At 43.8% G+C, this 18,528-nt stretch overlaps 1 protein-coding gene across 1 annotated transcript in view; it reads left to right on the plus strand.

Moving 5' to 3' along the window:
- Positions 1–13,939: 13,939 nt before the first annotated feature.
- Positions 13,940–18,528, plus strand: part of ARL5A (ADP ribosylation factor like GTPase 5A) — a 45,557-nt gene continuing 40,968 nt past the window's right edge. Inside the window, exon 1 of the mRNA XM_030210266.1 lies at positions 13,940–14,313. Coding sequence (XP_030066126.1) covers positions 14,268–14,313 — 46 coding nt within the window. The 5' untranslated portion in view covers positions 13,940–14,267. The remainder of the gene's footprint in view (positions 14,314–18,528) is intronic.

Raw genomic sequence — 18,528 nt, forward strand, 5'->3', positions numbered from 1 at the left:
GACTTTTTTTTTTTAACCAATTAATCAAGATTTTTAAGTATAGTGGATTTGGATTTAGCACACACCTTTTTTCAGTAGTGGCTCAAGGCAAGATACATTTAGGTATAGTAGGTATTTTCCCCTATCCTTGGAATGGTTTACAATCTAAGGACCTCTTTTACTAAACCAAGTTAGCGATTCCCGGCGTGGCAAATGAGAGGAGGCCCATAGGAATTGAATGCGCTTCCTCTCACTAGTGGAATCACTACTGCGGTTTAGTAAAAGAAGCCCTAAGTTTTTACTTGAGGCAATGAAGGGTTAAGTAACATGCCCAGAATAAAAAGGATTGGCAATGGGATTTGAACCTTGGTTTTCCTGGTTCACGCCCTGCTGCTCGAACCATCAGGATGCTACTTGACTAGTGACCCTTCTCCATTTTAAGGTTTTACAAGGATACATATGAGCCGCCTTTGATCTGGGATGATGGAAAAACAGTTTGGTGTCAGGAAAATAAAGTGGTCTAAGGAGATGCAATATAACCAACTGTTTTCTGAAAAGTAAAAGTTCACATCTCCTTTTCCCCCCACACAGAAATCTTTATATGGTGTTTTCTTTCACAGAGGTAATTACCTCCTATAGCAACTGCCAAATTTAGCATTATCTCATGTCTTCAAAGCCCAATAAATGCAAGTATTTTTGGCAGAAAAGTAAGGGCATATTTTTTCTGCAAGAAAATGGTTCTTGAAAATGGATAGAGAAATGCCAGCTCTGACTGCTTGCAAAAATTATATTGTAGACAAGGGTGTGACTTTCCTGTTTTCTAACTTACAAACAGCGTGTTCTGTGAAAGAAAACATAGTGTTAATAAATGCTTGCTCACATCTCTTTCCCCATTTACAAAGCCACGCTAGCTGCTACCGGTGTGCTAATGCTGACACAGCCCACAGCCCATTCACTTTGAATGGGCTGTGTCGGCATTGCCGCCCGGCTTTGTAAACAGGGTGGTTTGTTCTCAGTCAAGTGCTTTTGGAAAGAAAAATATAAATGCATTTTTTGAGGGGAGGGGTTCTCAAATCCCATAAAAAGTATAGCAGATATGTGGTACACTTATGGCTTATTTTACTAAAGGGCCTTTTTACTAAGTAGCGGTATGCACTGTGTGCTTACCGCATGCTAAAAGGCACTACCGTTTTACTGCTATTTTACAGCCGCTCTAAGGGGTATGTTTACTAAGGTGCGTTAGCATTTTTAACATGCCTGTACATTTAAGGCGCGTTAAATGCTAATGCGCCTATACATTTCTATGGACATGTTATCTTTTAATGTGCGTACACCATTTACACGTGTTAAAAACGCTAATGCACCCATAGCACTGCTTAGTAAACCTAGCCCTAAAAGTGGCCTCAGTGCATGGGAAACTCACATGCTAAAAATAGTGCAGGCCCCTTTTAAATGCTGCTTAGTAAAAGGACCTCTAAGGGTTTTTTTTCCCCATTCTCTGTCCATGGGGGTGAAAAGAAAGCTTAGTGAATGGCGCCTTTTGAAACTATTTTTTTTTTGGAATCTGTAACTGTGTAGATGGGAGTAAACACAAATTCAAACAACGTTTTGAGCTTTTGCTACAGGCTCTAATGTTCATTACTACTTCCATGGTGCTGTCACTAAAATTCATCACTGATCAGTTACTAAATGGACCACTTTAAAGTCATATTATGATGTACTATTTGCCTTACAAGTATTTTCTGGGACAATATTAGAAAAGTATTCTGTTGCCAAATTGAACCTTCACATTTGCTTGTATCCTTGTCTTAGCACTTGAAAATCAAAATAATGTAGCAAGAATATATATTGTACAGTACTCTAATAGGAAATGTATATTTTGCCTGTATTATAAACAAACAAATAAAAAAAATATATATATATCTGAAGAAAGGAGAAAGAAGCACATTTGTAATAGCACAATTTTACAACAATTTATTGATTTGGCAGTTGTAGTTTTGAAGTGCATAGATTGTTAATTCCTGTTTTTATTTCTTTTCACCGCTTTTATCACCATTATTTGATAGTGATAGCTTCAAAGCCTTGCAACTTGTGGATGTTATTGATCTTTCTCCCTCTCTCTCTCCATCCCCATCCCTGAAAATTCTCATATCCTTTCCACAATTTTTTTACAGAGAAAAGGCAACCTTATAAAAATATATATAAATAAAAGTATGCTGTTTACGCCAGTTATTTTCCCCCAAACCTACAGAATTATATGAATGCAGATGAACTGTTCTATTTTTGGAGGGAGAGGGGGGGCATGTATAAATGAAAAATCTAATTTGTTTGTATGCAAAGGTTTGTCTTGTCAACTAAATTACCCAAAACAAAAATGCACCAGGTGTCTGAATGTCAAATGTTTGCACATTAGAAACAATGTAGTTTCAAAGCAATTTGAGTAAAAGTATAAAAATAAGAAATCCACTTTATGTGCTAACATAACCTGGTGAATTCAAGAGTGTTTTTGGGGGTAGGGCTGTTTAGCACACAGTCTGCCACCATGTTCAGGGTTATGTCGCAGAAGAATTGTCTTTACTATACCAAAATAGTATCAGTTTGTTATTTTTTATTTTTTTTGCTGAAACCCCTCCTGTTTTTACTTCCATAGATAGCTGTAGCATTCTACAAGGCATGCTGGGTAAAACAAAATACTATGCAAATGTGTACAGTGTTGCATGTTTTGCTTTAGTGGCTTTTAAGGGACAAAAAATGGTGGTGTTATTTTTGTGAACAAAAATATTTAACACAGAAATGCAGACTGCATGCATATAGTATCCTAATTTCTATGGATTTGTTTTACGGAATTTAGATGTGTGAAGAAAAATGCATTAAAATATTTTTTTCTACAATAAATGAATCCTCTGGAGATGTGTATGATTTCTACTAGTTTTCTCATAACCAAATTTGTGTAACCGTATCTAACTTTACATATCTGAAGGACATAGCTAATTGGTTGTGGGAACATTTGAAAGGGCTGGGTTTTTTGTTGGTTTTTTTTATTTACCTGTGTCAGCAATCTCTCACATAAATGCATTTACAGTGCCTTATAAAAATCTTCACACGTTTGTACACTTTTTACATTTTGCTATCTAAACTATATAATTCAAAATACATGAAAGTATGAGTTTGTGTCACAGATCTAGACAGCGTGGAGGTGTATTTTCAAAGCACTTAGCCTTACAAAGTTGCATGGAGGGCCATAATTAAACGGGGGCGGCCATCTCTGGGGACGGCCCCGGGAAGGGGCAGAGCCAACCATATTATCGAACAAGATGGGCGGCCACCTTTCATTTCGATAATACGGTTGGGGCCGGCCAAATCTCAACATTCAGGTCAACCTTAGAGATGGTCGACCTAAATGTTGAGATCGCCGGACTTAGAGATGGCTGGCCTCGGTTTTCGATGATAATGGACACCGAGGTCAGCCATCTCAAATCCGGCCAAATCCAAGCCCATTGGTTGTGGGAGGACCAGCATTTGTAGTGCACTGGTCCCCCTCACATGCCAGGACACCGACTGGGCACCCTAGGGGGCACTGCAGTGGACTTCATTAATTGCTCCCAGGTACATAGCGCCCATCTATTGGGTGCTGAGCCCCCCAAAACCCACTCCCCACAACTGTACACCACTACTATAGCCCTTATGGGTGAAGGGGGGCACCTACAAGTGGGTACAGTGGGTTTCGGGTGGGTTTTGGAGGGCTCCCATTTACCACCACAAGTGTAACAGGTGGGGGGGGATGGGCCTGGGTCCGCCTACCTGAAGTGCACTGCACGCACTAAAACTGCTCCAGGGACCTGCATACTGCTGTCATGGAGCAGGGTATGACATTTCAGGCTGGCATAGAGGCAAAACATTTTTTGCTTTTTTTGTTTTTTGGGTGGTAGGGGGTTGGTGACCACTGGGGAAGTATGGGGAGGTCATCTGGTCAGTTTGGGCATCTTTTTGAGGCTTGGTCCTGAAAATAAATGGACCAAGTGAAGTTGGCCAAATGCTCGTCAGGGCCGGCCTTCTTTTTTCCATTATCAGCTGACAGCACCCATGTGTTAACCACGCCCCCGTCCCGCCTTCACTACACCTCCGACACACTCCCTTAAACTTTGGCTGCTCCTGCAACGGACTGCAGTTGAAGGCGGCCAAAATCGGCTTTCAATTATGCCGATTTGGCCGCACCTGAGAGAAGGGCGCCCATCTCCCGATTTGTGTCGGAAGATGGGCACCCTTCTCTTTCGAAAATAAGGATAGTAACCTATGGAACTTTTAAGTCTAAGTACTTTGAAAATGAGCCCCATAGTCTTCCACTCTCAATGTAGAACAGATATAAATAATTAAAAAGTAAATAAAATTAAAAGAAATCAAATAAACAATATTGATTTCCACAGGGGGTCTTTTACAAAGGCGTGCTAAAATTTTTAGCGTGTGCTAAACTCTAGAGAAACCCATATATTCCTATAGGTGACTCTAGCATTTAGCACATGCTAATTTTTAGCATGCGCTAAAACTAAAGATATGAGCTCCTGTAGGTCCTCCTTATGGCTGCATCAGGGGTAGTAGGTCAAGCTTCTGGGATCAGTCTCAGCATTTTAATGAAACATGGTCATGTCGGGCATTTTATGTTAAATTTCTGAGAGCTTTTAATCTATTAATATAAACTGCCTTGCTGTTTTATCTTCCATATTGGATTTGGCTGACCACCTGCCTTTCTGCTTTTTGACTATAGAAAGGCTTTATATATTTGTAAAACAAATTCAGGAAGGAATCTCTCCTCAGGAATTTCCTGCTGCTCAAGAGAAGGCTGAGAAGCCCCTGACAACTGTGCCTTAACAGGAGTCGGCCTCTCTATGATGCTTTAGTCTGCTTGACCAAAATGGCGGCGTTGCCTGATGAAACCGGAGTCCCTGCATCGGCATGACAAGAAACTGCTAAGACTGAGGAAGCTGCCAGCTTGGCAGAAAGAGAAACCAACGGAAGTTCTTTTGTAGTGCAGAACTTGCAAACTCCTTCCGCCATAACACCCCTTTCTCTGTCAGACCATTCAGCGCCTAAGTTTATCAACCATATTAAAGAGCGGTGAAAGCGACTTTATTTTTAAAAATCCTGGAAATCTTCTCCTGGTAAAGGAAAGACTGCCAACGAGCACCGAACCCAAATAACATGAAGGGCAGCTGACAGAAGATAAAGTAGAGCTGCTTTGCTTATTTCTGTTTTTTTTTAAGCTCAGCTTTAGTGTGGCTGTCTCTCTCAGTCTTCAGAATACCTTTCCTGTGAAGGGGTTGGGGTAGTGCAAAAAACGGAGGAAGATGGTAGCACTTAACAGAAATCTCGGGAGGAATTTGTGGGGGGAGGGACCCGGCCACCTGAGTGTGACACTCCTGAGGCTTACTGAAAACCCCCACGGGTCTCAGTCTTCAACTACTAAGAGAAGCACAGAGTCCATAGAAAAGAAAGTAAAAACCCCTTTTTATTTCTTTTAAAGCAAAGGAAGAAAATAGAAAGAGACTGAAGAGCTCACCTCCCTCCACCTGCTGGAGACTGAGAATACTGAATCTCAGTCTAGCTAACCAAGGGGTCCTTTTACTAAGGTGCGCTGAAAAATGGCTTGCGCTAGGTTATGTGTGGGCTTTGGTCGCCCGCCGATCCATTTTTCAGTGTGCCTGTAAAAAAAGCCCTTTTTAAAATTTTTGCCTAAAATGGACGTGCGGCAAAATCAAAATTGCCCCGCATCCATTTTGGAACTGCCCTCGGCAAGCATGGATGGAGAAGGCTAGTCCCAAGGTACATTTGAAAATGGCAAAAAACAGGCAGGATCTGGAAGCGGGTATTGAGCAGGAGGCAAGTGTGGAACAGGTGGATGTGAACTTGTACTGAATCAATGCAAGTAACTGGGATGGCAATAAACAAGGGACAAGTCCATTGCAAGCTGTTGAACCAGCAAGGGTGTGTCTAGCCTGGGCTTCTTTGCCTATTGATAAGGCATACCTCTTGTTGGTCCAATGGGCTCCTTCTGCTTCTCATCATAATGTTTCCAGGGACTCATGTTGTACCTAAGCAACCTCTGTGGTGCAGTTGCAACTCCCTGTCTGCTGGCCTGTGAGGCTGCAGGTTCAATTCCAAGCCCATCCTTTACAACCATGTTATTCCAAAGTATACATATTAAGATATTTAAGACAAAAATCACTGACTATTTTAGTAGCCACCCTATGGTCCAAATCCATCCACTTTATATCCTTTTGAAGATATGATACACACATTACTCCAATGAGGTCTCAGTAAAGACTTATACCAAGGCACATTCACCTCTTTTTTTCCTACTTGCCATCCCTTTTCCTATGCATCAAAGCATCTTTCTGACTTTTGCCATCAATTTATTTACCTGTTTGGCCACCATAAGATCATCCAATTTGATCATCCCCAGATACATAGTAACATAGTAGATGACTACTACTACTACTATTTAGCATTTCTATAGCGCTACAAGGCATACGCAGCGCTGCACAAACATAGAAGAAAGACAGTCCCTGCTCAAAGAGCTTACAATCTAATAGACAAAAAATAAATAAAGTAAGCAAATCAAATCAATTAATGTGAACGGGAAGGAAGAGAGGAGGGTAGGTGGAGGCGAGTGGTTACAAGTGGTTACGAGTCAAAAGCAATGTTAAAGAGGTGGGCTTTCAGTCTAGATTTAAAGGTGGCCAAGGATGGGGCAAGACGTAGGGGCTCAGGAAGTTTATTCCAGGCGTAGGGTGCAGCGAGACAGAAGGCGCGAAGTCTGGAGTTGGCAGTAGTGGAGAAGGGAACAGATAAGAAGGATTTATCTATGGAGCGGAGTGCACGGGAAGAGGTGTAGGGAAGGACGAGTGTGGAGAGATACTGGGGAGCAGTAGAGTGAGTACATTTATAGGTTAGTAGAAGAAGTTTGAACAGGATGTGAAAACGGATAGGGAGCCAGTGAAGGGTCTTGAGGAGAGGGGTAGTATGAGTAAAGCGACCCTGGCGGAAGATGAGATGGGCAGCAGAGTTTTGAATGGCAGAAAAAGACCTGCACGGTCCATCCAGTCTGCCCAACAAGATAACTGATATGTGCTACTTTTTGTGTATACCCTACTTTGATTTGTACCTGTGCTCTTCAGGGCACAGACCGTATAAGTCTGCCCAGCACTATCCCCGCCTCCCACCACCGGCTCTGGCACAGACCGTGTAAGTCTGCCCAGCACTATCCCTGCCTCCCAACCACCAGCCCCGCCTCCCAATCTTGACTAAGCTCCTGAGGATCCATTCCTTCTGCACAGGATTCCTTTTTGCTTATCCCACGCATGTTTGAATTCCGTTACCGTTTTCATTTCCACCACCTCCCGCGGGAGGGCATTCCAAGCATCCACTATTCTCTCCGTGAAAAAATACTTCCTGACATTTTTCTTGAGTCTGCCCCCCTTCAATCTCATTTCATGTCCTCTCGTTCTACCACCTTTCCATCTCCGGAAAAGGTTCGTTTGTGGATTAATACCTTTCAAATATTTGAACGTCTGTATCATATCACCCCTGTTTCTCCTTTCCTCCAGAGTATACATGTTTAGTTCAGCAAGTCTCTCCTCATACGTCTTGTAACGCAAATCCCATACCATTCTCGTAGCTTTTCTTTGCACCACTTCAATTCTTTTTACATCCTTAACATGATACGACCTCCAAAACTGAACACAATACTCCAGGTGGGGCCTCACCAACGACTTATACAGACTTATATCATCCCCAGATCTCACTCTTCTTTCATGAACAGATGAATTTGAACCGAGATATTTATCTCTCCCATGGGTTTCTGCACCCAAATGCATGACCTGGCATTTTAGCATTAAATCTTAACTGCCACACGCTAGACCATTCCTCAAGCTTTGTTATTTCTCTTCTCATGTATTCCACACCTTACAGGGTGTTTACCCTGTTGCAGATTTTTGTATCATCTACAAATGGTAAAACTTTTTCCAATTGCCCTTATAATGTCACTTGCAAAAATGAGTCACAAGATCAGTCCTTGTTCCAGTTCACTACCGGTAACATCCCTTTCCTCAGGGTAAACGCTATTTACCACCACCCTTTGTTGACTTTTACTCAACTAGTTCCTAACTCAGTCAATTTAAGGCCCCCATATCAAGGGTTCTCAGTTCATAAGTCACCTCTGAGGAACTGTGTCAAAAGCTTTACTGGAATCAAAATATACCACATCTAGCGCTCTCCCCCAGTTAAACAAATTGATCAAATCTGTGACTATCCTCTATTTTAGCAATATTTACACATTGATTTACTCACCAAGAGGTCAACTAGCTGGCTACTATTTCACAACCTCCTTCTGCTTTTATGCAAAGAATTCTTGCAGGACGAGAAAAAAGAATCCTATAATTCAGAATGTAGTGCTAGACCAAGCAAAAATAAATCAAAGATCCTTTTTGGTATCTGCTAAAACTTCTCCATGACACATACATCATAGTTGCTTCCATCGTTTGAAGTACAATGGCAGCAGCTGGTTCCCCAAAGCCATTAACCTTGGTGGCAGCCCTACCATTAGGCCATCTGAGATGGGGGGCTTCAGGCGGCACGCTACAGGAGCAGCACTCTCCCCTCCCTCCTCAACCCTGTCACGACTGTGGTCATGACCCCTTTCAGTCTCACTTGTCTCCCGGTGGTCAGCTTCAGAGGTGGCTCCAGTCTGTATTTTCCTTGCATTGTTGCCTCTGCTACCACTCCTGTGTTTCAAGCCTTACTCTGGTGTTCTGTGGGCTTCAAGCCTATTTCCTGTAGTCGTGACATCATCGGTGAGGACATTAATTCAGGGCCTTTGCAAAGCCAAAGGTCTCCAGGTTTGTCGGTGTGCTTGTGTGACACTTCTGCCTAGTTTCCTAGCCTGTGTGTTGGGGTGGGCACTTCTGCCTAGTTTTTTTTTTTTAGTGTGGCACTTCTGCCATGGTTCGTATCTGATTGTCTGTGTGCTAGGCTTAGCACTTCTGTCTTGGTTATTATCTGTTTGTTCTGTTCTTTGATTCTGAGTGGCTGTGTGGCACAGCCTTGCTGTTCTGGGTGGCTTGGCTTCCCTCTACCCTTGTGGCCCAGCCTTGTGTTCTGCCTAGTCTGCCTTGCCCTGTGCTCTTCCTAGTCTGCCATGCCCTGTGCTCTGCCTGTGTGTACGTTCCTTCTCTTACCTTCTGCCGTTGTGCATGGGTTCCAGTTCAGCCTTGTGGCACATTTGAGTGCCCTTCCTCTAGCTTTACTTGGCTCTGCTCTAGTGTACCCTGTTCCTGCCTGTGTGCTTCTTGCACTGTGTCTGTTCCAGTCCTGCTTGTTTAGTCCAGTTCTGGTTGGTTCGCCTGCCACAGCTGTTCGTCAGCAGCGGCTCAAGAGCTCACATTTATCCCTGAATCTGTGATAGTTTGCAAACACCCTGAGGTAGTGACCATGACAAACCCATAAGTATTGCCATACTGGGATAGACCAAAGGTCCATTAAGCCCAGCATCCTGTTTCCAACAGTGGCCAATCCAGATCACAAATATCTGGCAAGACACCAAAAAAGTACAACACATTTTATGCTCCTTATCCCAGAAATAAGCAGTGGATTTTCCCCAAATCCATTTTAATAATGGTCTATGGGCTTTTCCTTTAGGAGGCCGCCCAAACCTTTTTTAAACCCCGCTAAGTTAACCGCCTTTACCACATTCTTTGGCAACGAATTTGAGTTTAACTACACGTTGAGTGAAGAAAGATTTTCTCCGATTCATTTTAAATTTACTACTTTGTAGCTTCATCGAATGCCTCCTAGTCCTAGTATTTTTGGAAAGAGTAAACAGACACTTTACATCTACACTTTCCACTCTACTCATTATTTTATAGACGTATATCATATCTCCCCTCAGCCGTCTTTTCTCCAAGCTGAAGAACCCTAGCCGCTTCGGCCTTTCCTCATAGGGAAGTTGTCCCATCCCCTTTAACATTTTCGTCGCCCTTCTCTGCACCTTTTCTAATTCCACTATATCTTTTATGAGATGCGGTGACCATAATTGAACACAATATTCGAGGTGCAGTCGCACCACAGAGTGATAAAAAAGGCATTATAACATCCTCATTTTTGTTTTCCATTCCTTTGCCCATTTAACAAGTTAAGACGGACAGTTATTAAGATGTGGTAAAAATCTGGCTTTGGTATATGCAATTTACCACAGGAGTTACTTACCTGCTGTAGCTCAGAATCGCAGATTAGTCTTTCCCACATTATGGGACCCTTTTACCAAGCTGCTGCAAACGGGTGTTTTTAACGCGTGCCAAGACCCCCTTTTACTGAAGCGGGTAAAAGGGAAGTCTCTCTTTTCTCTAGGAAATGGCAGTGTGGCAAATAAAGAACTTGCCGTGAGGCCATTTCAGGTGGCAGTAAGGGCTCCCGCAGTAACCCAGCAGTAACTGGGCAGCACTGCCCAATTACCGCTGGATATGCTGGCATGCAAGGGGTGAGAAGTACCACCTGGCTGCTGCGGTAGCCTAGCGGTACTTCCTGTTTATCAAGTGGTAAGCTGGATTGGGCTTACCGCCACTTAGTAAAAGGGGCCCTATATGAATAATGTTGCTTGTGATCAACCTTGCAAGCAGTGTTATTTTTCTGTCCCAGGGGTGCTGGTCCACTAAGCCAGTGTTTCCCAAGTTATTCCTGAAGTACTTCCTTGTCAGTCAGCTTTCCAGATATCCACAATGAATATGAGTGAGATTGATTTGTATACACTGCCTCCATTGTATGCAGATCTCTCTCAAGCATATTCATTGTGAATATTCTGAAGACCTGATTGGCAAGAGGCTACTCCAGGACTTGGATATGTCTGAAACATTTAACAAATATATTGACTTGCTCTCATGATGCTACTGAATTCTGTTATTCTCTATCACTGTATTTTCAAATGTAAGCTACATTTAATTCAAGGCTGGTTGGGATAATGTGGGATATAAATGTAAAAAATGTAAGTTTGATCCAGTGAAGACTAATTCAAAATAACCTGTTCCTCCTTAGCTGGGCTCTAGTATCATATTGTAATGCGACCATACCATTCCTTTGTGGTTATGTTTCACTAATAAGTTAAACAATTTATTTTGTTACATTTGTACCCTGTGCTTTCCCACTCATGGCAGGCTCAATGTGGCTTACATGGGGCAATGGAGGGTTAAGTGACTTGCCCAGAGTCACAAGGAGCTGCCTGTGCCTGAAGTGGGAATTGAACTCAGTTCCTCAGGACCAAAGTCCACCACCCTAACCACTAGGCCACTCCTCCACTGGCTTTCTTGAAAGGATTATATAACCTCTGAACGACTAGGAACAAAAACACACATATATATACAATATCAAAATTCCTCATGTACAGCCACAAAACAATATTTTAGGGTGAATAGTGTTCACAATTAGCGCCTTTTATTATCAACTAGATAGAAGAAATAAGAGCTTTCAGTTTTGACACAGTATAAGTCATCACAAGAACAAAACATAAGAAAACCAATGGACTGCATTAGGGGCTTATAACCCATTTTGTTATGTTTCAACAAATGAGATTTCTGCATGTAACCAAATATTTATTTTTATTATTTTGACTTATAAAACCACTTATCCCTGAAACATGCTCAAAACAGAGCAATTCATTTGTGTATCTAAAATTTAAACTTCTACAAAAGAGATAAGGTGAATATGTGATTCCATGTTCCCCAATGAAAAGAGTTCAAATTTTACTTACATTTAATTTCAATATATTCCATTTTTATAATACCAGACTTCCCAAGGCAGATTACAACAGTTAACATGAACCCATAAGGAAACAGGAGGATATCCTCACTGAGATTTGGCCATGTATTACTGTATTCTACAGAACAGTGTTGAAAAAGGAGCACAAAATAGAGTTCATTACTAATGTTTCTATCAGCTAAAATAATTTTTTAAGCTATTTTAGTGATATTCAATTTGATTTCATGATATTTATAACTAGACTAGTAAAAAAGGCCCATTTCTCACACAAATGAAACGGGCGCTAGCAAGGTTATCCTCCGAGTTCCAGCTTGGCCCCCTCCCTCCCATCCGAGTTCCAGGCCCCCCTCTCCTCAGAGTTCCAGCCTGGCCCCACCCTCCCTCTCTCCTCCGAGTTCCAGGCCTCCCTCCCTCTCTCTCCTCCGAGTTCCAGGCTCCCCTCCGAGTTCTAGGCACCCCTCCCCCTCTCCTCTGAGGTCCAGGCCCCCCTCTCTCTCTCCTCCGAGTTCCAGGCTCCCCTCTTCTCCAAAGTCCAGGCCCCCACCCTCCCTCTCCTCCGAGTTCCAGGCCGCCCCTCTCCTCCGAGTGCTAGCCTGACCTGCGCTGGCCACCCTCTTCTCCCAGTCTTCCGCCTGGCTGTCGCCTTCCTGCGTGCCGCCCAGAATTTAAAAGTTCTTACCTCGGGATCCGGCGGTAGCAGTGAAAGGCGAGCAGGCTCAGCGCTTCAGCCTGCCTTCCCTCTCAGCTCTGTCTCTGGTCCCGTCCTCATTTCCTGTTTCCGCAAGGGCAGGACCAGAATCAGAGCTGAGAGAGAAGCGACGGCAGGCTGAAGCACCATGCCTGCTCGCCTTTCACTGCTGCCGCCGGACCCCGAGGTAAGAACCTTTAAATTCTGGGCGGCACGCAGGAAGGCAAGGAGCAGGCAAGGGACTGGTAGAAGAGGGCGGGCAGCGCAGGTCGGGCTAGCACTCGGAGAGGGGGGCCTGGAAGAGGGGTATGATTCTCTCCTCCCCTCGATTTGTACCTGTACATTCTCTGGCTGGCTGGCGCTGGCTTCCCTTCCCTCTCAGTTCTGCCCTCTGATGTTATTACATTTTGATGCGAGGGCGGGGCAATGAGTGGTTATGGATATTATCAACCCAGGCATCCAGATGTAGAACATTGGAGATGCAAATTATTATATAGGCTAGGATATGGGAAATGTTCAAATTTAAAAAAGGTGTCAAAAAAATCCCTCTTCTTCCACTTTTTAAGGCACTGCCTATTCAACTGGAATAGCTTTAGCCTTTTTACACAGAAACATTGAATCATGACAGCAGCTATGGAATAAATGGCCCATCCAGTCTGTCCTTCCTCAGTAACCACTAGCTGCTCCTTTTCCTAAGGGAGGGATCCCACGCTTTCTTAAACTCCGACGATACAGTCCTCCTGCAACACCGTCCCTCCTCATCTCCACCACCGCCACCCTTTCTGTGAAATAGTATTTTCTTGGATTCTTCTTAAGCCTATTACCTTCATTCTATGCCCTCGCATCCCACGGTTTCCCTTCATTTGGAAAAGGCTCGTCACTTCGTGTACATTAACCCCACGCACAGGCAGTTAGTTATTATTTTAAAATAAGCTTCTACTACTGTTTTGGGTGAACAAAAACGGCGGCAAGATCCGCCTTACTGGTTCCACTCCCTGCCATAACGGGCTAGAAGATAGGCTCGTTCCATCTCCTAGTCTCAATCTACCCTCCTTGGTGGTTGTAGAGGCCCTTTTATCGTTTAAGACTGAAGACTAGGAAGCTTACTTAGACATAGAAAAAATAGGAATGGGTTACAGCTTTGTAAGCGAGTGATAGGCGAAGAGACAGAAACAAGCAACCCTTCACGCTTCACAAGCTGGCTGACATCGAAATGCGAGTTAGTAACGAACAAAGCGACTATCCAGTGAAATAAAGTGAGAGCAGAACTTATTGCCAACCTATTTTTTAACCACAAGAAGTCAAAGAAGCACAAGCCAAATACACTTTATCACCACACGAATAACGGACAGAAAAGCAAAAGCGCCTCCAGCACGCACGCGGCGCCCCAGACATTGAAGCGCGGCGCGAGCGACCGCTCTAATGCCCATGAAATGACGCCATTTCTCGCGCGACACGAAATGCAAAGTCGGGTAGTACTGACATCACGCCGCTTGACCCACGGCCCCGGTCGTGCTGCGGACACACAGTGCGTTACAGTGGTAACTCAGAGGCTGCTAGAGGTCCACATCCACATCACCGCCTTCTGCTCTGTGGCCCAGGAACGGGGTGGACGACAGACCGACCCTCCGTCCTGGAAGAACTGCCAAAGCGATGTCTGAGCGCAGAGCTCGTTTCGGCCTCGGCCAGTTGAGCGTCAGTGGTCCACGTCAGGCCTTAGCCTGAGCCCGGCGTTGTGCTGTCCGAACTGGAGAGAGAGAGAAAGAAGGAAGGGGCCCAGGCTGCCGCTTGCCTCCTGAGAATGGGAATCCTTTTCACCAAACTCTGGAGGCTGTTTAATCACCAGGGTAAGGCATTTGTTAACAGGGATATACTAGGTAGTGTTAGCCCGTTTCTTTGGTGCTGCTCTGCCCTTCATTGTTCGGGCGGTGTGCTATTGCTAGGAAGTGGTGTTCCTTTCCTTGGGGGGCATTTTTCAGTAGCTTTCTCCTTCCAAGGCAACTGCAGGGATTGGATGTGGAAATATGAAGGGGAGGGGGAGGTAGAGGATGAGGCGTTTTAGGTATTGGTACTATTATTGTGTCGGGTGTGTGAAAGTTGATTTATACTGGATATGATGAGCTGTCACTGATTAAATACCGAAGCATTTGTATTATTTTGTTGTTATGCAAAAGAAGCTTAAAATGCAAAAAACGTTGCATTCAAAGGAATCGAGTGAAAATAGTGCCAGGTGAATGAGAGGTGTCTTCTACTGTTTATCTTGCCATTTGTTTTTATTTTGGTGGGATCTTTACTGTCATGCTTTTCTCCTTGGTGATGTTTTGATGGTGGCTTGGTTTTATTTCATGCCAAAATATGAGCACAAGCCCTGTAGTCTTCTGTCAGGGGGATACAAATTGGTAATTAAAAAAATACCTATATTGCATAAAAAAAAGCTTTGCAGCAAATTAGCTGGCTTATTTTCGAAAGAGAAAGACGCCCATATTTCGACCCAAATCGGGAGATGGGTGCCCTTCTCTCACGGGCTCCCAAATCGGTATAATCGAAAGCCAGTTTTGGGCGCCTCCAACTGCAGTCTGTTGTGGGAATGAACAAAGTTGACGGGGGCATGGTGAAGGCGGGACTGGGGCGTGTTTATCGGCCGAGGAGAGATGGGCGCCCTCGGCTGATAATGGAAAAAAGAAGGGCAGCAGTAGCGAGAATTTGGGCCGCTTTTTTGGACCCTTTTTTTTTTTCACGAACAAGTCCCCCAAAAGTGCCCCAACTGCCCAGATGACCACCGGAGGGAATTGGGGATGACCTCCCCTGACTCACACAGTGGTCACTAACCCCCTCCCACCAAAAAAAAAGAACTTTAAAAACTTTTTGCCAGCCTGTATGCCAGCTTCAAATGTCATACCCAGCTCCATCACAGCAGTATGCAGGTCCCTGGAGCAGTTTTTAGTGGGTGCAGTGGACTTCAGGCAGGTGGACCCAGGCCCCCCCCCCACACCTGTTACACTTGTGCTGGTAAATGGGAGCCCTCCAAACCGCCCCCCAAACCCACTGTACCCACATCAAGGTGCCCCCCCTTTACCCATAAGTGCTATGGTAATGGTGTAGAGTTGTGGGGAGTGGGTGTTTTGGGGGGGGCTCAGCACCCAAGGTAAGGGAGCTATGGACTTTTGAGGTATTTTAATTTTTTTTTTTTACTTTTTACAAGTACCCCCTAGGGTGCCCGGTTGGTGTCCTGGCATGTGAGGGGGACCAGTGCACTACGAATCCTGGCCCCTTCTACGACCAAATGCCATGGAGTTGTTCGTTTTTGAGCTGGGCGGCTTCGGTTTCTATTATCGCTGAAAACCAATACCGCCCAGCTCAAATCCGCCCAGATCCGATACATTTGCCCAGCACCAACCGTATTATCGAAACAAAAGATGGACGCCCATCTTTTTCGAAAATAGGTCTGTCCCGCCCCTTCGCGGACCCGTTCTCGGAGATAGTCGCCCATGGAGATGGGTGTACGCGTTCGATTATGCCTCTCAATGTATAATAACTGTTATATATTTAATGTTAGTAAATAGGACCCAAAATAAAAATTAGTTGACTCAGACCTTATGTTCAAATTTTATTAAAATGTTGTCTTAAAAATCTATAAAGAAATGTTTCCACTACATGATGATAGCCTTTTCTTATAATTTTGACACTAAGGGGTCCTTTTAATAAGGTATGCTAGTAAATTAGTGTGCGTCAAGTGCCATGCAACCCATAGGTATACAATGGGCTGTGCGGCATTTTGCATGTGCTACATTCGTTAGCATGCTTTACTAAAATGATCATGTTTTGACATCTGAGTTATTAAGGAGTGCCCTTGATGAGGTGGCTTCTCTTTGTTGCTGTCATCAAGGTTTACACATATCAACAAACCCATAGGGTTCAACATATTTGGAAGAGAGAAAACTAATAGGGATTTGCTTTGGGTAGGAAACACACTTGCATAGCTGAGAGCCACCTCCATTAGCGGCAGCAGGAGAGGAGCGGGTCTCTATCACGGTGAGTGGAGTTCATCCCCAGAGCCAGCGGGACATGCTTATTCCCTTATGGCAGCCTGGTGTTCCCTCATATGGTAATCAGAGAGGCAAGGGAGAGCTGTAGCAGACTGAGGTGGCAGCGCAGCATCCAGCTGTAGACCCCCTTGAGTGGACAATAAACCAAATAACGAGAACAGCAAGGATGCACAGGCTACAAAAAGCACAGGTATCATCGGGATTCCCAGAGGGAAGATAGAGATACAGAACCCTTTAACGATCAAGAGAAAATCGCACAAGTCTGGCTATTAATCTACAAACCTACCTGTTAAGGACCTGGGACACGACATCACCCGAACAGATAAAACCAAGACTAGATTAACAAAAAGTCTGCAGAAACAACCAGAGGTGGAGGTGATAGAAACTAGAAGCCTTTACTCATGTTGGCGCTTTGGAAACTTGCCACAGAACTACCTTCAAATACCCAAACTGAACCAGCACCTGTAATAATCTATCTGGGGATCTCAAAACTAACACTACACGTTCCAACATAGAAATAGAATAGTAAGACCTACTAAAAGACCTGAGATGTGCATTTTGCCTAACCTTTTTTCCCACCATAGAAGCCATAACACCAGTAGATAACAACCTAATTCCAATTCTATGCAACCTAAACAACCCAACCAGAAAAACCATCTTCCCCCAAGGCAAGTATCAAACAAGCAAACAAAGAGACCCATCTAGAGACCATGAATCGCCATCATCCCAAACACAGCAGACGACTAGAAAAAGAACCAACAAACATAAAAATCTAACTGATTGTCAACTTGTGAATATCTCCAGAGCAACACCAACAGATGATACTTACCTACTGTGACAGAACAGTGGGGTATTTTAAGCATGCAAAATTGCCCTAATTAATTCTTGAAGTATATTTCTCCAGTTTGGCCAGCAGGTGATCCATGTTTGTTTTGAAGCTGCTGCAGAATCAAGGCTGTTTTCTTTGTTTAAGCCTTTTGGAAAGGCAGTTTGCATTATACTTTCAAACTTGTTCTGGGCTCTGATTGGCCCAGGAGCTCAATTTCATTTGTAGTGTACTGGTTTTTGCCCCAGTTTCAGCCAGGGGGCAGATAGAGAAAATCTTTTTGCTGAAGCCCTGTGATCAGTTATATTTGATAATCTGCGAGCAGCATATTTCCTGATCTCCCCAGTTAGTTTTATCTAAACATTTGTTTACTTTCTAAAAAGTATTTCAGTTACCTGTTGTTGTTTGCTGATTGCACATCTGTTCATTGTTCAATACTTTTAAAACATAGTAACATAGTAGATGACGGCAGAAAAAGACCTGCCTGTCTGGACTGATAAAGAATCCTGGTGGTTTGTGTGTTCGGTCTGTGAGTGTTTTCTTGGAACTGTGGGATCACTGGGAGTGTGCCTCTAGTAATCTAGAAATCACCGGGGATAATTTGAGAGTGGGAGACTCGCCCAGAGGCGGTTGTGACCCAGTTGGTGGGAGGAGGGAGCTAGCGTAGAGCACAAGCGGCAGGTGCAGGCAGACCTGAGCTGTGCTGGGGATCGACCCTCTAATTGGCCGCAGGGTAGTGCCAGGTGGGTGGCTAGGCGTTTCGTGACACCTACCAATACCAATTGAGAATCTGTAAAACTCTATGAGATTTTTAAATTTACGTTTCCTCAATTTTCCTAAACAGCCAGTTTTTTTCTGCTTTACAGTTATTGAAGAGTTATTTTGAGGAGATTTTATTAATTCCTAAAGAGGCCATTCCACCAGTATGTAAGTTTGTATTATATTCCTTTAAAGCCGCTTGATGTTAACGTTTCCTCTGGAGCTCACCAGGTTTTTGAAATGCAAGATATATCCCAGGACTGTTTTAATTTGACAGAATTTCTGGAAAAATCTGACTCTGAAACTGTGTCTCGTGCAACTCTTATTATGACTTTTGTATTTACCCAGAATAAAGAACATGTCACGAAACTTTATTTTCGCCACAGGCAAAAGCTCTTTATGGGCCAAATATTTTTTATTTTGCCTGATTT

Source organism: Microcaecilia unicolor, chromosome 7 (assembly GCF_901765095.1).
Source record: "Microcaecilia unicolor chromosome 7, aMicUni1.1, whole genome shotgun sequence".
NCBI lineage: Eukaryota > Metazoa > Chordata > Amphibia > Gymnophiona > Siphonopidae > Microcaecilia > Microcaecilia unicolor.